This window comes from Thermobia domestica, chromosome 6 (assembly GCF_964235325.1).
Source record: "Thermobia domestica chromosome 6, izTheDome1.hap1.1, whole genome shotgun sequence".
Taxonomy (NCBI): domain Eukaryota; kingdom Metazoa; phylum Arthropoda; class Insecta; order Zygentoma; family Lepismatidae; genus Thermobia; species Thermobia domestica.
Genome location: NC_137459.1, coordinates 20310823 through 20336735, shown reverse-complemented (window position 1 = coordinate 20336735; position 25913 = coordinate 20310823). Strand labels below are relative to the sequence as shown.

Here is a 25913-nt window from a genome sequence, read left to right as displayed (position 1 = left end):
TATACGTTGCTATTTTTGTTAGTATAGTAATTCGACGATGTGAAATTGGTTGTCATAGAAAAAAATATTATAATTCTGGATCCATCCTGTGTAAGCTACAAAACCAATTTTAAGAAGTGTAATTGTTTAATTTGTTATGTGCCCTAATAAACGTAATATTTAAATACAGTGCGTAAAGTGTTTTATGGTGATTTTCCGTAGTCTTGCTTACATAAATATACAAACTGAGGACCTTTGAATAAGTGTCGTTATATAAATTTGATGGTTTGCCGCCAGGACCTTAGGAAATTTGTATGAAGTAGACAATCTTCTAAATAATAAATTCCATGTGTGCAGTTTGACTTTAAGGCTACGTAGTGATTTTGTTAAAAGAAATATCAAAACGGAGTGTACTTTATTAAGGAGTGGCGCAAAAATTTTCAGAAATATCAAAATGAGTCTTCCTGACATTGGAAATACAACAGAATCAAATGGTAATAGGGAGATGAACTCCCTTGATCTAGCTGACCTAACTAAACAGCAGATTGGATAACTGAGGCAAGATTTTGGTGAAATGAATCATCAGATGGGACAATTAAAGCAGATGAAACAACTCAATAGTAAAATCGATAATAACAGTCAACATTTATCAGAACAGATTAATCAGACCAATCAACGAATAGAACAAAGTGACCTTAAAATGGAACGTATCATACGTAGATTTACCGAAGTGCAAGATTCCATTGAAGTAATAGAAACTACAGTTAATGATCATACTACCCAAATAAGTGAACCTGTAGAATCTAAATTTGCATCGACGGAGGAATATGACGTCATTGATTTAAGTGTGTGGATGAAATTTGCTGAGTGTTCGCAAAAACATACTGCGGTGTTGGTTGGATTAGATTATCCCGATTTCTCTCTCCATTCGAATGTTTCTGATTATCTTACGGATGCTGTGTGTAACGAAGATTTTCAGTATGCATCAATATGCGAAAAGTTATGATCATCTTCGTCTAGTGAATGCTAATGGTTGCTTGTATTCACAAAGATCAAGTGATTGGGATAGTCGTTTGATGATATGTACACGACATTGGTTCATGTAGCAGAGAGAAAATTGATTCCAGTATTCGTGAAATTCAGAAAGAGAACGTGTGTTCCCACTAATGTTTGTAATGATTAGTCGATTGAATTATAGCTGTTGAATTGCTCAATCAACGAAAAGACCAAAATTATAATAGTGAACAATCCGATGGTGCTTTTAGCGAATGCAGTGCAGTGCGTTGACTTCAATCATCTAGGTATGACATTGCAAAATTTTGAAAATCCATCAATGGTGCAATACAGTACTAACCTTCGTCGAAATCAAGTGTGAAGTATCCATGTGAGATTAAAGTGTGATCTCAATGTAAAAAGTAATGTTAAATTTACGTGTACCGGTAATGTAACCGAACCTAATCTTAGGCCGTGTACAAAAGATAAAAGTGCACATTCGAAGTACGCTTCTTTCCGGAACCGACTTCACTTAGTGTGCGTCAAAAGGTCCAAGTTCACAAGTCTGCGAATGCATAGTGGGCGAGGATTTACACTACGTTAGTATACTTGTATGCTTAACATTTCGATTTCAAGTAAAATAACCTAATAAAATTTTAAGGCATACTCTTAATATTTTTGTTGAGGTGAATTTATTTGTGAGCTGATCTAATAATAATTTACTTGATAAATATACAAATTGGTGATATTAAAAGTGAAATATAAAAATGTTATCACAAACAAACCTATTTACGTTCTCAGAATGCAAAGGGAAAGCAACGAAATAGTTTAATAATGCCAAAAAGATGTGTTTAAATGTTACATAGTTTATGTAGCTTAATTGAGATAATTAGATTATCGGTAAAGCAGCTATTTGCACATAAATGACAAATATTAATAGCGTATGAATTAAAATATTAATCTCTAGCCTAGAATAAGGAATATCTAGATTATTCATTTCTCTATAGCTACAGCTGCAATGTTAATTCATAGGTAGATAGGCCTAATTTTCTAGTTCTTATTCTAAACAAGTTATTTTTTAAAGCTACCGTATTTCCTTGCAATGGTGAGAGACTAATATGCTAATTATCGTACATTTTGCATTTTTGACAGCTGCCCAAGAGTGAAATACAGATAAAAAATTTCAACATATTTATTGAAAAAAACGCGCCACGAGCTTTCACGTCGAAAATGGCCTGAAACAATGAGATGCGTTGTCACCATTATTATTCAACTTTGTCCTGGAATACGTTATAAGGAAAATCAAAGATAGCAACCAGGGCCTAGAGTAAAACGGTATGCATCAGGTTATGGCATATGCTGATGATGTAAATTTAATAGGGAATGATAGGAGAACAATAGAACGAAATGCAAAGATCTTATTAAACGCTAGCAGGGACATGGGTTTAGAAGTAAATGCAGAGAAAACTAAATAAATGGAAGTGCGTCGGGACCGTAATACAGCAAATTATGGATGCGTTAAAATATTAAATAATGCTTTTGATAAAGTGGATAGTTTCAAATATCTAGGATCAATATTAACAGAGGAAAATCATATTCACGAAGAAATTAAATGTCGACTAAAAGCAGGGAATTCGTGTTATTATTCGGTTCAAAATCTCTTGTCACGAATTCTGTCGAGGAATTTGAAGCTTAAAATATACAAAACGATAATCATGCCTGTTGTTCTGTATGGTTGCGAAACATGGTCACTTACTCTGAGGGAAGAACATAGACTGAAAGTATTTGAGAACAAAATCCACAGACAAATATTCGGACCTAAAAGGAACGGGAATGGGGAATGGCGGAAATTTCATAACGAGGAACTACATAAGTTATATGGTTTACCCAACATTGTTAGGGTCGTCAAGTCTAGGAGGCTTAGATGGGCGGGTCATGTAGCTAGAATGGAAGAAAGTAGAAACTCTTTCAAAGTCTTTGACTGGAAGACCAATCGGAAAACGACCATTAAGAAGACCTAGGCGCAGATGGGAGGACAATATTAAGATGGATCTCTCAGAGATTGGAATACAAAGTAGAAACTTGATGCAGTTAGCTAAGGATAGATGTCAGTGGAGAGCTTTTGTGAACGCGGTATTGAACCTCCGGGTTCCATAGGCCGTAGAGTTAGTTACTTCATTTGAATTCTATGAAGATAATTTAATGAATCAACGAATGGAACAATTCGTACATTTATGATCTTGATAAGAAATTATCTGGTTTTCTTTTAGATATTGTCGATATTTCAATTTTAATTTGTATTTTGTTGGAGTACATCATATATTTGATCCTTTCTTGTTTGAAAGAGAACAATCATACAAATATAATATCCTTTTATGTAAATCTAATATCCTTTTCGCAATCTTTTTAGTTCTGCTCGCTAAAATAATATAAATTTTGTTAAACTACAACTTATATTATGTATCAATGGCCACAAAAGGACCTTAAAATTAAATAACATCTATGCCGTAATCTGAATGTACCCTAATATTAGCAACGTTAAAGTATATGAATATTTGAAATAAAATTAAGAAGTTGACATAAAATATGAAAATAGTATTGTTATAGAAGTAAAATATGAGATGATTATGCGAATTGTAATCTTTATTTATACGAGGGTCATTCGGAAAATTAAGTAGTTTAGAATGTAATAGTTAACGTCCCAGCGAAGCGATATGAGACTTAGACGTACAGTTTAAGGTAGAATCCGAATCACCGTGGTGGGTTCAAGTTTATGTATCCACCTGGAATCGAACTGAGAACTCCGTGTACCAATAAGCCACAAGACCAGCAGGTTGGGCTAAGGATGTATATGGGACGCCACTTGACCGCGAGTCGTGCTCCGGCAACTACCATCGCCAGTTACGTCAAGATCTATAAGGATACCATACCTCAAATAGGCATTCAGCATCAGTACGACCAGCTACCTGCTCATACAACTGCTTTTGTATCCGTTCGATGTTGATTACAGGTGTTTTTAAGTAAGTTCTGAATTTTACAATACCCTGAATAATGTTTGTGATGCTCTGAACGCCGTGTTGGGTTCACAATCATCTATCGCTTTTTTCTTGTGTACCAACTTTGAGGAGATCCGTGAATTCCTACTAGTACAGGTCCCTCATAGCTATATTGTTTGTACACGCGCCTTCGTCTCGGAAGGCCCAAGTTCGATTTATGGTTTGGTTTGTGTGTTTCGGATCCCATGTTAAGCTCTAAATCCACGTCAAATACTGAAACGTGCGTTAAACTTCAAAACAAACATTCCTACTAGATGTTCTTAAAATTTGGTTGGTTTAAGTTTAGCGTCCCTTTCAGCACCTTGGCTATATAAAACTTATACCTACTACTTGATTCGAATGTGAACTACATAATCTCCCACTTGGAATCGAACCTTGGTCTTCCGCAGCAAAGACACTTGTGCTAACCATTTATACAACACGAGGGAATTCGTGTTCTTGAAAGATGGTTTTACTATGTATATGAAAGTAAAGTTTGTAAAATTATTTCTAAATCCGGTGAGAATTAAGAGCTGGAAAATTTGCTCTAACTTTACACTACTTCCCATTGAAATTTGAAAATTAACCAGTTGAGAATGCTCGAAGAACATTGCCAGAACGAACTTAAAAAGAATGGAGAGATGGAACGGGAAGGATAACTGTCATTGTTCCTAGATGTAAAAGTAAATATTTTTATCCGCGCCTTCTTCTCTTTCTCGCAAAAATTGCAAAATATCATCTCTCTGACTTATTTCTAGATATTAAGCAGCCGTATCGTGAGAACTTCGAGCTTTTTTGGCCAATATGAGGAACGTGGCCAGTTGGCCAGTAGATAGTTAATCAGTGGTCACCGCTTACTGTTATGTACCAAAATGTTCACCATCTTCTTAGGTATTGATCAACACCAATATCATCTCTGTACAGCTTATGGTTCCGGAGCTATTTCTCGTTAAATATCTAGAAATTGGCAATTTTTTGGCAATATCACGGAAACGGTAAGTCATAGAGATTGTATTGGTGTTAATCAATATCTTAGAGGGTGGTAAACATTTTGGTACCGATATTAATTGGTGGGCACTGGTCAACTTGCCAGTTGGACAGTGGCCACCGGTTACTATTTGGTACCAAAATATTTACTATCCTTTTAGATATAGATCAACACCAATATGAGCTCTGTGACTTACGGTTCCCGAGATATGGCTCCTTAAATTCTGGAAGTCGGCCATTTTTTGGCCAATATCTCGGGAACGGTAAGAGTGATGCGTAAAATTTAATCACTGTCTCTGATAGTTTTTGATGCTCTATCGAATGCAGGGTTCAAAATTGAAAAAAAAAAATGCAAATACAGACACATGGAGAATTCAGTAACGAACTTTTTAAGTTCGTTGAAAAGAAAACGCCAAACATTGTAAACAAATACTGTATGTTAAGAGGATGAAAGTATTACACTAAGTTCTCGGAAGCGTAGCAGAACACACACAGGTCAGTATCGCATGAAGCCTCCACGGACGACAAGAATTGTTGCGACATGGCGAGACATAGAAGTGAAGAGCGTTTGATGTTCTTTTGAGGTATTGGGTGCATGCTGTATCGACGTGTTGCTAGAGTTCACTTGCTCTGATAGAGAGATTTTTTTGCGGTTCTTGACCAGATTTTTTTTTAGTAGGCAAGGGACTAGGTGAACACGCAGGCCAAAGAATTCATGGAGCATGGCGTCCGTCGAGTAATTTTCAACGGACTGAACTGTCTAAATTCTATTTTGCAGTGCGGTCACAGTCTTCGTGTTAACTCCTGCACATTTTGGGATTTCCACGGGTGAAACATTAAATCGTTTCTTTGACACCGTTCTTAGTGTGAACATGCAACTTTCACTAGCAACCCTACTGTGTTGATTTGTGTGAACTGTGGGTGAGCATTGTCCGTATCGGGGCTATGATCTCATCTGATGGACAGCCACTTCTTCGTGTGTCAAGAACGAAACCTCTTGTCATAAGCTTCAATTCAGTTTTTGATTGTCTCCGGATGGATTGTGTCATTTCTTGCTCGCACTGCACACCACTAGCTCTGCACGGGAAGTACAGATTTCTTCACGTTATAGCGCGAAGTAATCTAAGCTCGCTCCTAAACAGCTAATCTACTGGCCATGTTCGCTTTCATTTTCTGCCTTTCGGGAACTGAAAAATAAAATATGAATGATGTTTAGCGATGTATGTATAGGATTGCTATCATTGTACTTGATTTAATATGAGAAAACGTATAGCGATTATTCGCTACCTAATTTATCCTCACGTGTCTTATATGGTACATAACAAGACAAAATGTTTTTTTACCAGCGCATATGTTAATGTTGTTGTTGTTGTTGTTGACTAATCAAATCCTATGATTTGTAAAATTTTTGGTTAGAATTGTCACAATATGTAGTACTTTTCTGGGTATATGTGTATCATTAGTTACAAGTAAAAAGAAATATTAGAGATTTCTTCGTTTTAGGTGGGTGCTTAATGGCCTATATTGCAACTACAGAACCCAGAAGGCCCTTCCAGTGTCCTCTTTGTAGGCAGGTGGTGAGTATTTAAATGGTGTTACTCATAATTTGAAGAAGACTTTTTTTCTTTCTTTCTTTCTTTAAAGTGTTTCCTACCTTGTATCTATCTTTTAGTGAATTGTTTTGAAAGGGTCGCCTCAAAACATAGGCCCTCCGACCAAACGAGTAACCCCAGTTACACAGAAAAAAAGAATTGTGACCTCTAGCACGCTTCTTATAACACAACCACCACTCAGTGGTTAAGCTTGATTTCATAAAGATAATAACAACTGCCGTTAGTGTGTGATTGTGTTTTAGAAAACATATTGTCGAAGACGGAATTCATGGAAGACTATAGAGTGCGAATTGGATTATATCTACTAAACTGATATATGCATATCAACTGAAAATGTAGAAAGGCGCGTGCTGAACATAGCGGAACAACGAGTAAGAGTGTGGGTTACATTAACACACTCTCATGAAATATCATGAGTATTGTATTGCATTTACATTTTTTGAACTATTACAAATATAACTTTTATAATATAAAATAGAATCAAACCACATGCAGTTTAAAAATAAATTTCCAATATTAATACAATTCGCACCTTTAAAAATGGATGACATAGGAAGTTCTGTTATTATTCTGATACCAGAATTTATTGTATCGTAGTAACAATAATACCACACCCTTAGTATATGCAATGTTTACCATTTGTTAGGAACAGTAAAAGCACCGCACCTCAGAACCTATAGCTTTGAAAGCTTTGCCAATAATTCTGTGCAGCTAGTCAATTACAGGAATACTTTCAATCATTATGAAACAATATACAAGGTGTTATTACAAGTACTAAATTTTCAGCAAATGCATAACAAGCAATATTATCTTACTTTATTCTTAAGGAACATGAATGTTCATGACGTCTAAGACAGCATTTTTACGTTAGATCATATTCTGCGTCGAGCCAATCGAGGTTTAATTTTTAAGAAGTTCGGTTTATCAAACCTCTTTTTTTTTTTTTTTTTTTATTTACTCTGTGTGTTCCCGGGAGACAAAATTTCTAGAGCTACTTGATAGATCACTATCAGTTTTGTCTAGGTTGTAAAGGGTCAAAGTTAGGAATCGAATTAGTGGAGGCGGTATTCAAACAGTAAGGCTAGAAATTAAGCTTTTAATATTTATCCTTAGAGAGCAAAATGGTATTAGACAGTGAGTAGTTGTTTTTTTTTCTTTTTTTTTTTTTTTTTCTTTTCGATTTTCGGCTTGGGGAGGTTGGAAGGAGACCAAATGTATGCATAAAAGAAAAGGATAAATACCAAATACCAGGAACGACAGATATTAGTGGCGGAGGATTGGAGTTTAGCATCCCTTTTAGTAACAAGGCTACAACTTAACGGGGGATCCAAACCGCATGAGCTCCCGTCGGAAATCGAACTCAGATTTCCCTCTCCAACTAATCATGTAGCCACGAGGGAACTGCCAACGGATATTAATATCAAATCTATATTGTTCGGGGTCACTGAGATGAATAGTGATAATTCAGACGCCACTCAAGTCTGTTTATCCCTCATGGTCACAGTAGGAGGGGTGAAAAATAACATGTCCATAATGATCATATTAGTGTCGAATCCATAGTTTTAGGGATCGTTAAGCTGTTTGGTGATAGTATAGATCATATTTAAACCCAAGGTTAGGCAAGAAGGGATATGCCAGCTGGGCGGGGAATTAATTTTTGAATTTTATAGGATTGGGTGGGGGGAGAGGGTTCAAAATATATGTACATTAAAATGAGAGAATAAATATCCGGTACGACAGATATTAATATCGAAGCCATAGTTTTCAGGGTCACTGAAATGAATAGTGACACTTCCGACACCGTTCAAGTTTAACTCTCGACGTCATAACGAGCGAGGGGTTGAAATACAAGACGTCCAAAGTAACCGATATTCGTGTCGAATCCATATAGTTCGTGGCTTCATATTCTTCCTCTTTTCCTTATTATACCTTCTAACTCATAGACAGAGTGGCGTAGGGCACACTGTTCTCTTCAAGTTCTTCCCAGGTGTTTCTCCCTAAATGATTCAAGTGCATACTTTCTATCCTGGGATCTGGTGAACGTGCTAGTGTGGATAAAAATCTAAGTAATAATTTGGGTAAGTTAAGCACTAGATTCTGTCTCATATCGCCAGAAAAAGAACGTTAAACGGCAGTCAGTAAATAACCTATTCCCTCCAACAGATCTCCCGTATCACTATGTTTATGGTTGATTCTTTCCTAGTTGTTGATGTATACACTTAATGTTTTACTACATCGCAGCTTTCGTAATCATTAAATCCTAATGCTAGTATATGCATTGTATTGTATTGTATACTTGTAGAAACATCATGTTCAAATTCAAAACTTCTTCTGTGAAATATGTAGCATATCACGACATAATCACCTTTGTATTGGGAATTTTCAAAGAAGGAAGAAAAACAAGTAAAAAATGTGTTAAAGAGTGTAGTAGATGGTACACAGCATTCGTATAGTTTTGAATTTGTGCTGACAGTTGTGTATTGTAGGCGATTGAGAAAATCGTACGAGTTCAACCGAACTCATCCGATCGGGATCAAATTTGACATTGTCATGGACCTTGACTTGATATATAAGCGTATTATGTTGTGTAGTCACACTGTTCCTAAGTTATACACAATCGAATTTCTAAATCATTGGAGATAACAAAAACATAATAACTATCGGTTAAACAGCAATTGAAGGCCAGTCGTGGACAGAAAAAGAAAATCGAATGAAAGACTTTTTTTTTTTTTTAATTGTGTAGTCATTTGTAATTAATGCAGAACTGACGTATGAAAAGAAATGAGAGAAAATTTCAGTCGTATTTTGCTGATATTCGAAAATTTATGCTTTTTATTTAATACAGCATCAGTGTTCCATTTGGGTAGTAAATATTCTACATCAACTTTCCAATCTCATATTATTTGGACATCATAGTCTCAATATTATCAATTCGTCAAACTCACTCAACCTTACATTTATGTCACCATTCACACAATAGGGTTGAGGTCAAGCGAATGAGTTTTGAACTACCAAACTCCGATGGAATGAGTTTGGACACCTTTGGTCCCGAAGGTTTGGGACATATTTCCGTTAACACATAGGACCTAATGTTCAAACCATTTACATTGTAGATTAAGTACAGGACAACTAACTACATCATTTACCAAGATTAAATGCTCCGGTGTTTAACTGCATTTCTGATTTAGTGATTGATATGATGAATCTTCACCGAGATCCAATTGACAAACATATATATTTTTATTACATTACTTGTTCTCTTATGTTTTTAACAAGTAATATACCGTAAAATATTGTAAAACATGTCCTTCATTTGATAGATTTTTTTTTTTTTTTTTTCGTTCAAGACTGATCTTTAAACAGTATTTGTTACGTTTTGTTATACTTAATGAATTGAATTGGAATTTTGGTTGTCCATAACTTAGGAACCAGAAGGCTATAGAACTTATTTCACGCACTTACATAACAGGTCAAGTTTGAACCCAATTGAATCAGTTCAGTTGTATATATATATTTTCTTGCAAATATGATTCAAAAATGTGATCCCATATAATTTGGGAACCGAAAGCCTGCTTAACAAAAAATTTCACATGCTTATGCAGGGTGTTTCAAAACAACGCTGACAACCTTTGGGAGGTGATTCCTGACACCAAATAAGACAGAAAGTATAGACCAACCTGGGTGCACAAATGCTTCCTTTCGGAGTTAGACTGCCGAAAACATGAAAAATTGAAATTTCAAGGTCCATAGCTTTAAAACTGAGACCTACCGTAGTCGAGTCAAAACTTCACTTACGAACTAATATGTGCGCTATCCAAAAATACATGTTTCAGAATCCTAAGGCACTCACGTAGCAATTTTTACAGAGGGAGTTTCGCTACAGGCATATAACTTGAAGTACTCACCAACTACCTCTATAAAAATTGTCACGGAAGTACCGCAGGATTCTGAAACTTGGATATTTGGATAACCCACATATTAGTTCGTAAGTGAAAACTTCACCCGACTACGGTAAGTCCCATAGTTTTTGAGCTATGGATCTTTACATTTCTTGTTTTTTTTTTTCTCTTTTTTTCTCCATATTTTCGGCTCCATATAACTCCGAAACGAAGCATTTGTGCACTCAGGTTGGTCTATACTTTTTGTCTTACCTTGGTGTCAGGAATCACCTCCCAAACGTTGTCGGCGTTGTTTTGAAACACCCTGTAGATAACATCAAGTTCTACCACTGTTTACGTTTGATACTGATCGGATGAGTTCAGTTGAATTCGTACAAATATGGTATCCATTTTTCAGGGAAAATCAAATAAAGGACGATAAATAACTAGTTTTTGGCCAGAGCAATTTTCGTCAATTGAAGCTAGAATCTTCGATTCTAACTGTAACGTTTTACTGTCTATCTGATTGATTTTATTATCAATATTACGGATCTTTCGGACGCTCTGAACCCCTTACATTTATATATTTAGGAAGTAAAACTACAATCTTGGTAAACTTTAGAAAATGTTATTAATAAACGAGGGAGTGTTCCAAGACCGAAATTTGTGGGTACAATTCATGACGTCATAATTGCTGGCCCAAATTTATACTCTGTAAGAAAAGACTTGAAAGAACTACATAGTATTTTATGAATAAAACTGCTTATTTTACTAAATTAACAAATATTCTGAAAAGAGTACTGTGGAACGTGGTGAAGAACCCCAATTGAAACAGTTGTGAAATTGTGTAACTTAAAGGTTTACTTTTTATTTCGTTTGTGTAAATGTTACTTTTTCTGAAAGCCTGGAAGTCGAAAACTACATACATTGTTTTTAATTATAGGTTAAGACCTTGTACCCCTGCATAAGAGAGGAGGAACTGGATGACCGAATCGATAGTCATATAGGATTTAACCAGTTGAAGTTGCTTATTAGTATATCACATTATAATAAAAGATATTCTGGACAAGGAAATAGCGTAAGAAAATGCATTATTTTTCTTTTATGTATAGCGGTAACCAAGAAAGTTCTGTCGCTTTTCCACCCACCATCTTTGAACTTCGATATGTCAGCTAAGAGCTACCTGGAATTAAAAAAAATAATAATCCCCATCAGCATCGACGACCTTCTCCCAACGTTCTCGAAGGCCATGGGTTCCATCGCGCTAGAACTTAGTGGGCCGTGAAGCGGAGGAGGCATCAAGTGCACTTTGTACCTCTACTAGGGATTTAAATCAGCGTCCTCTAAGGCGTTTGTCCAAGGAATGGAACATGTGATAATCGGACGGTGCAATGTCCGGGGCGTATGCCGGATGCAATAGTGTTTCTCATCCACGGCGTAGAATGGTGTCCCGGGTCATCCTAGCCACATGGGACTTAGCGTTGTCCTGTAACAGAAGGACCTCTTTGCGATTCAGAAGTGCTCCAGAGTTTTGAGTTTTTCTTGAAAACGGCTCGACTACTGACAGTACACAATTGTATTGATCCTCTGATCAGCTGGTAGCAGTTCTCAATGCACGATGCCACGAGCAGTTCATCAAACACACAGGACCTCCTCCTGATGCAGTGCAGGTTTCAGCTGTTTTGGAATCGGTTCATGGGAGGCTAACCAATGACGGCGGCGCCGTGGAGCTTCTTACAGGATCCATATGTCAACACTCTGTTCAGAAATGGCTCCTTCCTCAGACGAGACAGCAATAGCGACAGAACTTTCTTAGTTACCTTTATCTGTAGTTGTGTAATGTGTGTTCATGGAGAGATAAGCATAGCACTTAAGAGGTTATCGTGAAATTAAATCTTTTTTAATGTAATGCTTACTAGCTGAGAAATTTATTCTTCCAGTAACTTGTAAGGTTGATGCAATAAATTTGAAATACACAGTCCGCTAGGTTCTGGGTCGGGAAGTCGATGACACGAACTCAAGTTCACAGGAGTTCCGGAAGCGCTACACTGAAGTCGCTTTTCAATACAGTCGTACAGAAGAAGAATCTCTCTTCCTTTGCTTCCGTCATTTTAAATCCATGCAAGTGAATGGTATAATCGTATACTCCGAAGCAAGAAGCCTCATATATCAAATTTGTTGCTTGTCCGTCCAGTGGTGAAAACTTTCCCTCTCCTAATCTTTCCATCCGCTTCATTGACTTCTTTCCTCGTGTCTTCAGGACGAAATTTTCAATAGTTGGTGCAAGTAAACGAGATGTTTGTATTCTATATATCAAATTTCATGTCTATATGTTGGAAAGAAGCAGACGATAATCCTGCCTATCTCAGTTCCCCAAACCACACATAATGGAACTTTGAAACATAGTTTAGAGGAATGTAATGTACATGTGCTGTATATCAAAAATCCCCCACATATCTAGTTTCATGTTGCATGTAGCGGTTAAGAAATAACTTGGTCCACCATATTGAATTCGTGCAAGTGAATGAAAGTTTTATTCTCTGAGACAAATAGCAGTCGTATACAAAATTTCGTACCTTAGTTTTATTTATGTGCAAATTGCGTTACTTTTATTTAATATTTGTTCTCACTCCCATGCCTGAATAACAAATACTATTCTTGAATTTGATTGGTTATGGTACCCTGTTGCAAATATAAGTGTCCTTTTGTGACCAGGTAGCTAACATACGTAGTTTCTGTGCTTGTGGTCCTGGGTTCGATTTCCGGGAGGGGTGCTTGCTACGGATACAAACTCTAGTATTGGTTCGGATCTCAATTTAGTCTATGCTTAAAAAGGACGTTCAACTCCATCAATCGATCAATCAAAATTGCTAATCCGAATCCATGGACAGAATAAAAAAAAAACTTACTCTCATTTTACTTGAATTTTAGAATGCGTAGTTTTAAAAGCAAAAATAATAGAATAGTGATACACATGAAAGAATAACCATAGTGGTTAGAATTACTTTCGTTCAAAGGATCTCGATCTGCATGATTATGTGGAATCTTCCCCGAACATCAATTTTGAATTAAGGTAGATAGTTGTAGTGAACAAGTCAAACCAAAACAAGGAAGATATGCAGTGATGATGAGATACAACTGTTTGTTTGTTTATATCAGGTACGGATGTGAAAATGGGTAGTATAGAAATAACTTCTAACAATTCCAGCCGAGCCGTAGGTAAACATAGCTTCAGAATGTGTGTTTACGTATAATTTTTGCTTTTCGTTCCTAACATCCTTTCTGGATTACCCTGTGGATTTAGCATCCTTTTCTTTATTGTTGAACTTAAGTTTTTTTTATTCCTACCCATAACATGTAAATGTATTTGTTAAAATAAAAGGTACTTAAATATTAGTTTTAAACGCTAACACGTTAACGTTATAGAAGTAGGAACTTAGCTTTCCATCAAACAGCTCGTGAAGGCGTGTCTAAGACTGAGACAAAGTGACGGTCGTGTATCAGTACTGACCCTTCTGCACAGTATGGCTATGTGGAAACGAAAAAAGTAACAGGAAAAATTATGGTAAATATATATATATATATAAAAAAAGTAAGGCGTAGAAACGAACAACGTAAAATACTAACGTATATTAGGTAGATAAAATTTAATAAAAATAATAATAACTTCGTTGACGGGGATTTATTTGTCCATCCGTAATACAAATTAGTCATAGTGCTACGAATTACAAATCACGTTTATTTCAATGCAAGTGCCAATGTTCACTGTGCCCTTTCATAAATGTGTATGGCGAAGAGTTAACTTTCGTTATGAGATAATAGTAAAATAAACCAGTAAAGCACAACTTGGATGAAGTGGGAGAATATAGTAGTATAATAACACACAGGCAAACAGTTTTTGTTCATTATTTACTTTACGTGGAGCCTTCTGATTGAAATCCGTAGCCCGACGTACCTGAGGTGACTTTTCTTGCAGTAAACTATCATCGTTACATTCTGTTGTTTCGGGGGTGCGGTGGCTCAGTGGTAGAGCGTTCACCTCCGGTGCTTGGGATCCCAGCTCGCGCCGTGTGGACTTTGTGGTGGACAAACACCGTGCTCGTTGGTTTTCTCGGGGTTCTCTCGTTTCCTCTCACTTTCTTCATTCCACCATTTCACTCATGTCTCATCGTCAGTCTTCTTTAGCCTAACCGGCATAAGCGTGGGACGTAAAACAAAGATTTCATTTCATTTTTTTATTCTGTTGTTTCGCACCATACAGTTTTTACAATTTTTCAAAGTTAATTACTTTCCTATCAAAAAAAGAAAACATGGTTGCTTCTTTTCCCAGCTACTCGTGCGTTGTTCTTAATATTAATTATTCAGTTGTTTCAAGTTATGTATGAATCCCACTTGTTAATGAGTCAATTTTTCCCATCTTGTTTATTATTGGCAGGTACAAGCAATTAGTTAAAACAAAGGACTTCCAAAGCGGGAATGCAAAATGAATCACTTAGTAGAAATTAATGAAAAAATAATGACACACATTAAAAAACTATTGACGAACGGTTCATCAAATAGATATGGGAAGATTTAAGAAGAAAAAAAGGGGAAATTAAAGAACAGGACAAGAACTGTCAAAACAATCAGTGTCGGAGAGAGAAGAAGAAATATTTCCTCTATTTTCTCGCGACTTCAGCAGTGAGGTCTGAATGAACAAATTAATTCCTGAGGTTGAGAGAGTAAAGCGTTATTTGAATATACTTGGCAAAAGCCCTGAGTATAACAGAATACAATATGGAGGATTGACAAGCTTAACTCGAAGGCTTCATATCTTTTTCGTAATAAAGAATTAATATAAGGCCATACAAATGGAGTACTTAAGATATTGATCTGAAACGCTGGTTTCTTTTTTGTTATAGTCCTGCCAGGCTGCTTACATATTTTAAGTAACTAGAAACTGCAGAAAAATGTTTTAAGACATTAAATATGCCTATCTGAAAAGACAACATCAAGAGGGAGTTCTATAACTAAGAGTTGGGATGAAAATTTTGATGTAGTTTACTGGTAATAAATCTACAGGCGAAGTAGAAGTAAGCTAAACAGGAGCATTGTACAACGATAACGTTGTATGTAACATTAGCAATCTGTGCCAGCTTACAGAAAGGGATTAGAGGCGAATTATGTGAGCAGTATAATGTATAAAGAAAAGAAAGACATTTAGAGATTCTGAGATTTTATTTGTGTAATCGGTAACTAAAATAAGAGTTGTTGTTACTATAGCAACGATATAAATAAATGTACATATACGTAGACATCTTGACGAGTAAATAAGTGTGTGTATAAAGGTCTAGATATTTTGTTGGATGTGCAGAAAAGTTAATTATGTACGCTTCTCATGGTCAAATATTAAAAACCAGTTAAGAAAGTGTTAAACGCTTTGAATTATTTTGAAGATTAACTTAGATACGAACCAGGACCTTACAAAAATTTGTATCATTAATATAAAGAAGACTCAACTTACATTTTCCCCTTTTGTTTATATTTTCACGTGTATGTTTTCTTCCTTTTATTATTATTTACATTATTATTTACTTTTTCTCTTCCAGCTTTACTTTTTAACACAAGCTTCAAACTATCATTCTATTCTTATCATTCCTTTTTTTAGCATGCAGTTTTACTTATTATTTATTTTATTTTTCGCAGTTCAGAGCTTGTCCAGTATGTATTTATAAGGAATATTTTACAACTTAAACATCAGGAAACAAATCAAGTAAGTATTCTCACAAATAATTTAGTAGCCTAAATAACGATATCTTCCTGTAGAATTCAGTCTGCTTACTGTTAACTAAAATTTGTTCTGCTTCTTGTGTTTACCTGTAGTTGAAATCAGAGTTGTTGATGCTTTTCTCCGTAATACGAATTTCTGTCATTTTGTCTGTGTTTTCGCTAGTCGTTAGGTATTCGTTCGTGTAGATACATCCTTCGCTTTAATCTTTGTAGATAATTTTCTTTTCAAACTTCTAAAAATGTACGAGGTGTGGCCGAAAAGTATCCAACTTAATAAACCTACAGGAAAGATTCATCGATTGCCGAGTAATTTCATACACAACTCTTCCGAAAATACTTTTGAAATTTATTTTTGGAGATTAGTATTGTTTCTGCGCCTGTTCGTAGATTTCTTCGACGCTCTGAAAACAAGTTCTTTAATACCGATTTGAGTTGGGAGAATAGTCGAAAGCCCTAGAAAGATGAAGCTAAGCTGTATGGAACTGATGGACGGGAATGTGTTGGAATTTTGGCATGAAAATTATGGACAGTAGCATGGTTCGTATATTTACTTACGTACATAAAGGGGTGCTTACTATTATTACTAGTTGTTCCCCTTAGCCTTCGGCCCCCTGTACACGATAGATCAAAATCGTGCTTAACTAAAACCTCGAATTGTTTGTATTCATCAAATTTATTTGCTTATTTTTAGCTAGTTCATCAACCACCCCAAACTCCAAGTAATTATTCAAGGATTTCAGTATACATGACATTGTGTTGACTTAAATCATTGAGTAGCAAGCGATAGCGCAGTAGCTACATCTGTTAAAGTTGGTAGCGACATCTATTATCGTGACTATTATTAGGAACTAGCGTGACGCACAGGCTGAAACATTTGAATTTTAATCAAGTTGTATAAAACATTCAGCCTTCGGAAGTCAACATTGAGAATACATATATATTGCGATTTGAAAATAACGTTATGAAAATTGCATAATTTTGTTTGATATTCTGCCATTTTTCTGTGAACACCATAATCCCGTCGCTATTTATGGTGTAATATATATATATATATATATATATATATATATACTCTTTTGAAACTAACTAAATTCAGAGACCAAAACAATGATAATCTGACGGTGTCAAATTCGGGCTATATTGTGGATGAATTAACACCTCCGAAACAAGTTTTCTCAGTTTTAAACGAGTCGTTAAAAATCCATGCAGTGTGGTATATGATGCCCTTTCTGTTGAGCAGTTCCAAGAGTTTCTTTCGAATTGCTTGTGCACTCGCGGTAATTCTTGACAGTATAAGTTCGAGTCTATCATCCTGTTCAGCTGCAGCAGCTTATGATGCGCAATATCCTTCCAGTCTTCCGGACACACAGTATAACCTCCCTTGAGGCCAGTATTAGATTTGCCAGACTGTGGAGCTACTCTTTGCTTCGAGCACGATTTTTTCCGCGTATTATTGTCGTAGGTTCATTAGTTGTGATCAGCCACTTCAGAATTGCCTCGCGTTCGTTACGTTTCAGTAGAAACTCACACATAATTCGATCGAGTAAATGTTTTTGAGTCAGATCATTTGACCCCCAAACGTCGAGTTTCTTCTCCAGCCAACCTTTTTCAAATTGCTTAATATTATCTGTTGATGGATGTTTGTCATTAGCGATGTGATGACTGCTTACATGCTGGTATTGCACGACTTTTGCCAGAATCTCATCCACTTTTTCTGTGATTGGTCACCCATTGCGACGGACATTTTGGACATCAGAATTTCCAGAGCAATGCGACTGAACCATTTTTTGGCTGTTGCTTATTAGGTGAACCTTGCCCATAAGCAGCACAAATTTCTTCACGAACCTGCACAACATTTGCGCCTTTATTCAAATAAAATAGTAAAATATGGTGTTCTTTTGCGGAAAGTTCACTGATATTTAGTGCGCAATATCTTACATTTGATTATAAGAATTCCAACACTTTTTGCACGTCTACTAGCTTTCAAGTGTCAGCTCTCAAATGAAGTTACGCCTGACCAGCTGCCAATCATATAACCCTGAGATTCGGGACACCATCATCTAGTGCACAAAAGGTTCAATAGTTTTTAAAGTACCTAACGTTATTATTACAAGGAATAATCAGAGAATGTTCTTTACGGTTTAGCCTTTGCGTAGGAAGCATGCATCTTCAAGATTTTGGTTTCTTCTTAACAGATTCCTTTTAGAGCATTGACCCTTTCAGGAAGACTGTTAGTGCTTGACTTTCTTTGAAGAGATAATAAGGCGTCTTTTGGAGGCCTTTAACGTATTAAGATACTTTTCGGGTTTATCTTGTACTCTCAACTTTTGTTACTGTTGTGGCGAAATTCTTCGAGCTTTTTTTTTTCTTCCATTAATCGTTATCATAATTCATCTTTTTTTTTCTTTGTTTCCACACAAGAATTTAATTAATCTATCTATATGTTTTTCCTATTACTATTATTTTAAATGTCCTTTTACTCGTAGTAACAGTAGTCGTAATATAGTAGTAAAAGTAACGTAGTAGCAATTATTACTATGTAGCAGTGGTAATGTTTCTGTAGTGTTCTTAAATATGTATTTTTTATCATTAAAAATTGAAAGAAACATTTACTAGATGAGTAATTTGACGATATTGTGATGTGTTTCATACGTTTGATAAGTAATTGTGTATTTTTTCTTTTGTGCTTGGTAGTAATTTGATTTTTTTGTATATTATTTTCTTTCATTTTATAATATTGTACAATTGACTGCTCCCAGTCCGGTCACCTCTTCTTTCCAGTATATTTTCTCCTGCCATTTTGCTTGATTTAAGTCTGGCCCTGTACCTTAAGTTTAGTATTTTATTATGAAGTTTGCAATCACAATCCACTTCTTGCCACTTTTTAAGCACAACAGAATTATGCACCTACAGTTTACGAAAAATATTTCCTTTGGTAAAAAATGACCCCCGTCCCCTTCATCCGGAATCTCTTGGCTCACAAGTTCGTTATCTGTACGTACATTCACTGAATCCAACCCTTGGATTAAAGAAGAGTAGTAGTACAAATATCTCATTAATCCTAGGTATATCTTCACAACTTTGACATTCCATCAATAAAACAAAATCAAAAGTTGGGCATATTTATATTATTTTCACATCTTCCGTGTTTATCTCGTAATTGCGCAGACCATTTTCTTAGCTACCACAGTTAACGACATATGCAATTATTTGTGGCACTTTCCGCCCACATCACACACATTAGCCCAACAGTATCCATGTAAGTAAATTAATGAAGAAAAATTACGAACACTGAGAAAGGAAATATATTAGCACTTTCACGAAACAGTAACAGATAGAAAGAAGTAGGGAAAAAAATTGAACAAGAAAGTAAGGTAAAATGTCCACTATCCTGCATTCTAAGATGGCGCCACCCAGTTGGATACTTCATAGCTACTTTCCTGTACAAAGTTTCCTTCCTTATACTTCTCTCTATCTGAGGAAGTGTTTAGCGAAAATGCTCATCCTGTTCTTTCTTAATTATTTTCTGGTAATTCCTTTCTTCTTCCTAGTTTGGGATTCCTTTGTTCCAACTATGTATGTGCGTGCTTCCTTGCATGTGTAAACGGATTTACGATCATCTTGTCTACATCTGATTCGAATGAAATGCTTTACATTACCAACTGGCGCTACAGCTCTTTGTGAGCCTTGGCCTCCCTAACAATGTGCCTCCATGCTTTTCTATCCTTGGCGATCTCCCACCATCTCTTCACTTTTAATCGTTTTAGGTCTTCCGTTACGTCGTCTATCCATCTTGTCATTGGTCTTAAGAGATGAGTTTTTGGATGTGTTACTTCAACGTTTTATTTCGATTACATTGAGATGTGTACACTCATGTCCAAAATTATTGTCGCATATCTATAACTTTCTTCTTCTAAGAATATAATTTGATAATGATTTTGCAGGGTACTTTTAATACTGATACTATATGTAGAGTCGGGAAATGTATATTTGTAGTAAATTTCATAGGAAAAGAACTATAAATACAAAAATTAGCACGAGTAAAACAAAATGTTGCTAAATGAATAAGAAAATTTTATTTTCGCTTTATTGTTCTTATTTACTGCTCTTTTGAAATGAAATTTGTCACATACATGTCTTTGCCGATTATAAACATACTAACATTATAAGAAATACCAGGCGAATTCGTTATCAAATTATATTCCTACAGTAACATATTTATAAACATCCAACAATAATTTTGGACATGAGTGTACATGCATTATTATTATTTTTATGATATTGTGAAAGGTTATAATAAATACTTTTTCCTAATACGTTCTTATGAAGTAGGCTTCGCACTACAAGCTTCCTGAACACAACACACACAACAGCGTTGCCGCACTTCCAATTACTGTATGCTGTTTCTTCATATAAGCGCGGGGAATTTAAAGATGGGGCTGCAACATGGCTCATCGCTTAACGCGGAGAATATGTTGAAGTAAACATTTTTTTTTAAAAAAAAATAAATACTCTACCAACTAAATCCTTTTTTGTTAATAGTTCCAAATATTTGGAACACTAGACTTCCAAATTTTCGAACAGTGTTTTGTACGTTTCTCTACCTACCATGGTAAAGGAGATCAGAGCGTCGTGCATTTGTTTTAATTACACATAAAGTATCAAGTGATGAAAAGTGAACTTTTCACAACTAACAGATAATGGATGCATCTACATATTGTACACAGGAAATTATTTCATGTGATCTCTTTTCTGAGATATAGTCCTATAAACATTGATTTACCAAAAAAGTACGAAAAAATACGCACTTTTTCATTAATTTTTATTTTTTTCTCACTACATAGTACAAAGAAAATTTTTGTGTCTTAAGTATTGAAAAGACAACATTCCAGCAATTCCAACGAGGTACGCCAATGCAATATAAGTTTTGACTGGACGTCACGGCAGCACCGCGAAGTCAGGGGCCTATCTTTATGAAATGGATAGTAAATATGTAAGAATATGAATAAGATGGCAGTTCTTTTCCCATGTTGTTATAAAGAGTATAGAGCTGAAGTGAAGGTATAAGTTGAGAGAGGTAGAGTTATGAATACCACGTAGTACAAGAACAACTAAGTGAATATAGCGTCATTACACAGACATTCATTTGTGTTTGTTATTTGATATTCCTCCGATAGAAGGCACTGTGATTTGCTTCCAGGTTCATCACATGAATACGATAAATGATTATACAAATTACAAAGCTAGAAAAATGAAGCGATTTAAAAAAATTCATTGACATGTGGTCTTCAGTATATTTCATGCAACGCTTCAATGTTCATCTACAGAATATAAAGAAAAGAAAAAAGTAAAAAAAAATGCATAATGTAGCTTTAATCACAGGAACAAAGAAGAAATTGAATAGTCTAAGGTATACAAGTAATTAAAATGTTTCAGCTTCCAATGAAGTGTTCAGTCAAACAACACAAGGGTTAGCTCTGCAGATGTAAATACATATTTAAATTCTTTATATCTATTTCCAGTTAAAATTTATTTGAAAGTGTGATTCAAAATAACTAATTCGCAGGTTTTGAATACTTGATATAACTGTGTACGTTCAAATGTTTGAGCTTTAAGTTTTTCATATGGAATGCTCATACGCATGATGTTAAGGTAGATTTTTACCATCGTAAGGCGTGTCACGATTGGTTTAGTTCTTACGTGAAATATTGTGTATGTGTAATTAGCACTTATTTTCTCAATTTTTTCTTCCTCTTTTCTTTCAGGCTGACTGTATTTGTGCGGGGGCGTTACGAACACTGTTAGTAGTGCAAGATCAAATGTTTATTGTGTGTGGGTTAAAGTACCTAAATTGAGGGAAATGTGTTGGGAAGCAGTTGTTTCAAGATGCAGCTTAACCAAAATGTCCGAAGAGCAATTATTGCAAATGGGAATACCTCAGGATTTGATCGAACGTGTTAAACCAATATTGGATTCCTAAGGTGCTTCAATAAATGTACTGTGGATACGACTGTTGAAAGGATGTGTAAGGAGGATTTTGTCGTTTCCAGGAAGCGGTGTGTGTATATGCGTGATGTGTTAATGGTGGTGCACAACACAGTTTTTTCTGTATTTTTTAATTATTGAGACAAAATATGAGTATGCACTTATCTGTCAGTGACAAAAATTTTATCTACTCCAGTACCTGAATGTTGATATACATTTTAAAATGTTATAGTGATATATATACATATATAAAACTATATATAACTTTTGTGTTATGATCTTATAATATTTAAAACGAAACAAACTACTAAGAAAAGTCAATGAATTTTCTTTCAAAAACTCTTTCAATGAATTGTTTCTTATAAGGAGTATTATATAGGATTTCCATATTACAGAATATAACGAGGTATACAAAAATAGTTATTCCTTGCTCACATGTTTTTGAAAATATATAAAATTCGTTGATTACGGTTCAGTTATAATTTTCTGATCATTTCAAAGGCTGATATGGATGCAAATATGAACTTATTATTTATAATGTCGTGTAAAAGAGTATTTTTAGTTACTAACTGCTTGTTTAACAAGTATATGTTCACATTTTTCTTCGAAGAACGAAACGCTGATGCGGAGTTCCTGTTTAAAACATGTTTGTGTAAATCAATCAGCTTTATGTATAGCCATATTATGGTTTTGTTTTTTCCTTTGTTGCTTTAGGAAGATGAAATTAGTGTACATAACATGCAGATTCGAGTATGTTATTTTAATGCGCTATTGATGTAGGAATGAATTTTTCTTACTGGTCATTCACTCTCACTTACTCAGCATTCTTTCGTCCCAGCATCCCTTTTCTCACAGAAACTTCATTCCGTTCCTTTCACAATATCCAGCAGTCTTTCTCCTTTTTCATTTCTCTTCCCCTTAGCCATGTGATCATAACGTTCTCTCGTACCCACTTCTTTCTTCCCCGATTTTTGCGTTCCAATCGCTGTACTTGCGTTCTGTAGCTTATGTTCATTTTCTTTTTCAAACTCTGGGGCCGTGGTGGCTCAATGGAAGAGCGTTCAATTCTGGTACATTGGATCCTTGGTTCGATCCAGCTCGCGCCAAGTGAGCTTTGTGGTGGACATGTTCATCGGTTTTCTCGAAGTTTTCCCATTTCCTCCCACTTTCTTCATTCCACCATTTCATTCATTTCTCATCATCACCGTCTCTAGCCTAGCCGGCATAATCGTGGGATGTAAAACATAAAGATTTCTTTTTTGTCAAATTCTTCTTTCTTCTTCACTGTGCAGCCCTGTTTGTATTGATTCTTAATTTTTACATTTTCGTTCTGAGCACAATTTTCAAGCATCTGTCCGAGTTAAATTCTGTTTCCTCAATGTAGTCTATCCATTTGTGAGTATTCCCACACTGTTTCAATTTTCCTTCTTTTTACCAGACTAATATAACATTCGTATCCGTATTGATATTTCTTCTTTTCCAGTAAGTTTTTTTTTTCCTCTCCGTAATCCCTATGGTGTTCTTTTCTCCGTCTTGCCCGTTATCTCCTCTAGCTTCCCACTTAGCGTTATGTTTACAATTCCTAATCGTAAATCCTTGAACTTGTCTGCCCGTCTCTCTTTGGTTCCGTTCTTTCCGAGGCCTTGTTTGTTTTTGATTTATTTACTACCAGCTTGTTGGGCCTGACATAGCTTCTCTTAACTTTTTAAGTCCCATAACATTCCGCGGGAGTTTTACAAACCGTGGTGCAACAGGACCACCACGGGAAGGCGGAGCGAGATAATGTGGGATAAGTGAGAGGTTATTATTTCTATCTATTTAACAAATGTAATACAATTTATGTATTATTAAAGTTTCGGGAAATAATATTGTATAACCGGTATTTGTTTAGCAAGAGGGTGATTGAAGATGATAAAGCAGAAAGTCAGATTGAATCTCATGGGCTATCTCAGTAAAATTTCTCTCATGTTTATTTCTACAGAATGTTTCAGTGTGACATATCTCTTATTAACCTTATTTTTGAAATAATAGCAGAACGTTAATAGTGTCATAATCGAAAAAAGGAACATTTATCTAAAACAGTGTATAATTTTATTTTTAGTATGTACTTGCATTACTGTTCTATGTATTTTATCTGTGGCTTTAAATAGGAAGATCGTTTCAGGGATTGCAATTCGGCAGGCTGAATCAGATATATACAGTACCATACTAAGATATCAATACATTAAGCCATATAAATATTAAATTTTATAATTTTATCTATCTATAGCATATACTGTGAATGTGTGTTATCTTAGAGAAGGTATTTAAATGTATTTTGTGAACAGTGCAATTTTCTGTAGTAGCTGTATACTATAATAGGGTTTGTACATCTCGAAGTTTGAATGAAATGAGGTAGCAAAAATCGAATTGTTACAGCAGAAGAAGCATTGTCTACAATCGTGGTTACTATTGTGTATTTTCATAATCTCTGCATATCTTTATTTAAGGTTTGAATCTCTGTTAAGTGTAGATTCACTAATGTAAATTAAACTGGCTCCTGAAGCAGGAAATTCAAAGTGAATAGCAATTTATTCAGTTCAGTCTAGTTTTTAAGCAGTCAAACTGAAGAGACTATTCATGTAATCTAGTCATTTCCTATTTCTGTCTTTGGGTGTGAGTGAAAAATTTAAGAAATTTGTTGCTCATACTTAGCAGAAAGTATTGTTAAAGAATGAAAGTAGTATATACTTCGTTAGTGAGATTTAAGAATTTAATTCGGAATGCCACAAGATGGGAAAGATAAATTTATTTGTATATATATATATATATATATATATATATATATATAAAGTATTTATTTCATTTTATAATTACTTGTATTTCCAAATATGTGGAACGTAAAAAGAAAAAAAATCATCTCAATTATGAAAATACAAACTAAAGCATCCTAAGCTTCAATATTCATCATGTTGAAATACAAAAAACAGGGGTTTGAGGAATAAAGCACCAAGACACAGAAAAGCTGATCGTGTTGCTGGTAGCTCAATTGATAAAAACGGGAGATCAGCGTTTTTGAGTCCTCTCCAGTCAGCGTTCAGATAGTTATGTGTTATTTCATAATTACGCTTTAGTGTGTGTGTATGTATGTATGTGTAAGTGTAAAATGAGTTCTTGATTTTTTTCACAAACATCTAGTGCCTTACACTCGCTACATAATATACTGTAAGGAGACATATCATAAGTAAATAGATACCTCTATTTAAAACTTCTTGTTTTATTGAACTGTACCCACTTGATAGAAAAAACCAAAGGATACAGACTGATGCAGATGTGTGACAGTTGTAATCTGGCTGACTTTGAGAATATCTGCCACGTCTTCAGCCTTGCACTTCGGATTTAGTTCCACATACGTTTTGTAGCCCTCAACTTGGGTTGTATAGGGCTTGGTCGGCCAGAACGTGGACTCACACTTCCATTTTGATGTCTTTGAAACTGTTTAATAACCCTATTGATGGTGGATAATGGAATCTAAAGGGAAATTTGTCTTTGGTTTGCATCGATGTCGCATTATTCCACTATTCGACCTCAATCAAAATCACTGAACTCTTTGGGTCACACATCGTTGTTTTCTCTTGTGGAATCTTTACGCTGTCCACGTCTGTAATAACAAATTACAACCATTAATGTCATTC

General features: G+C 35.3%; 1 protein-coding gene across 1 annotated transcript in view; it reads left to right on the top strand.

The window, feature by feature from the left end:
- Positions 1 to 25035, top strand: part of LOC145687871 (E3 ubiquitin-protein ligase RNF170-like) — a 40287-nt gene extending 15252 nt beyond the window's left edge. The window contains exons 4-7 of the mRNA XM_081761378.1: positions 6498 to 6571; positions 11429 to 11563; positions 16171 to 16237; positions 22020 to 25035. Coding sequence (XP_081617504.1) covers positions 6498 to 6571; positions 11429 to 11563; positions 16171 to 16218 — 257 coding nt within the window. The 3' untranslated portion in view covers positions 16219 to 16237; positions 22020 to 25035. The remainder of the gene's footprint in view (positions 1 to 6497; positions 6572 to 11428; positions 11564 to 16170; positions 16238 to 22019) is intronic.
- Positions 25036 to 25913: the final 878 nt, after the last annotated feature.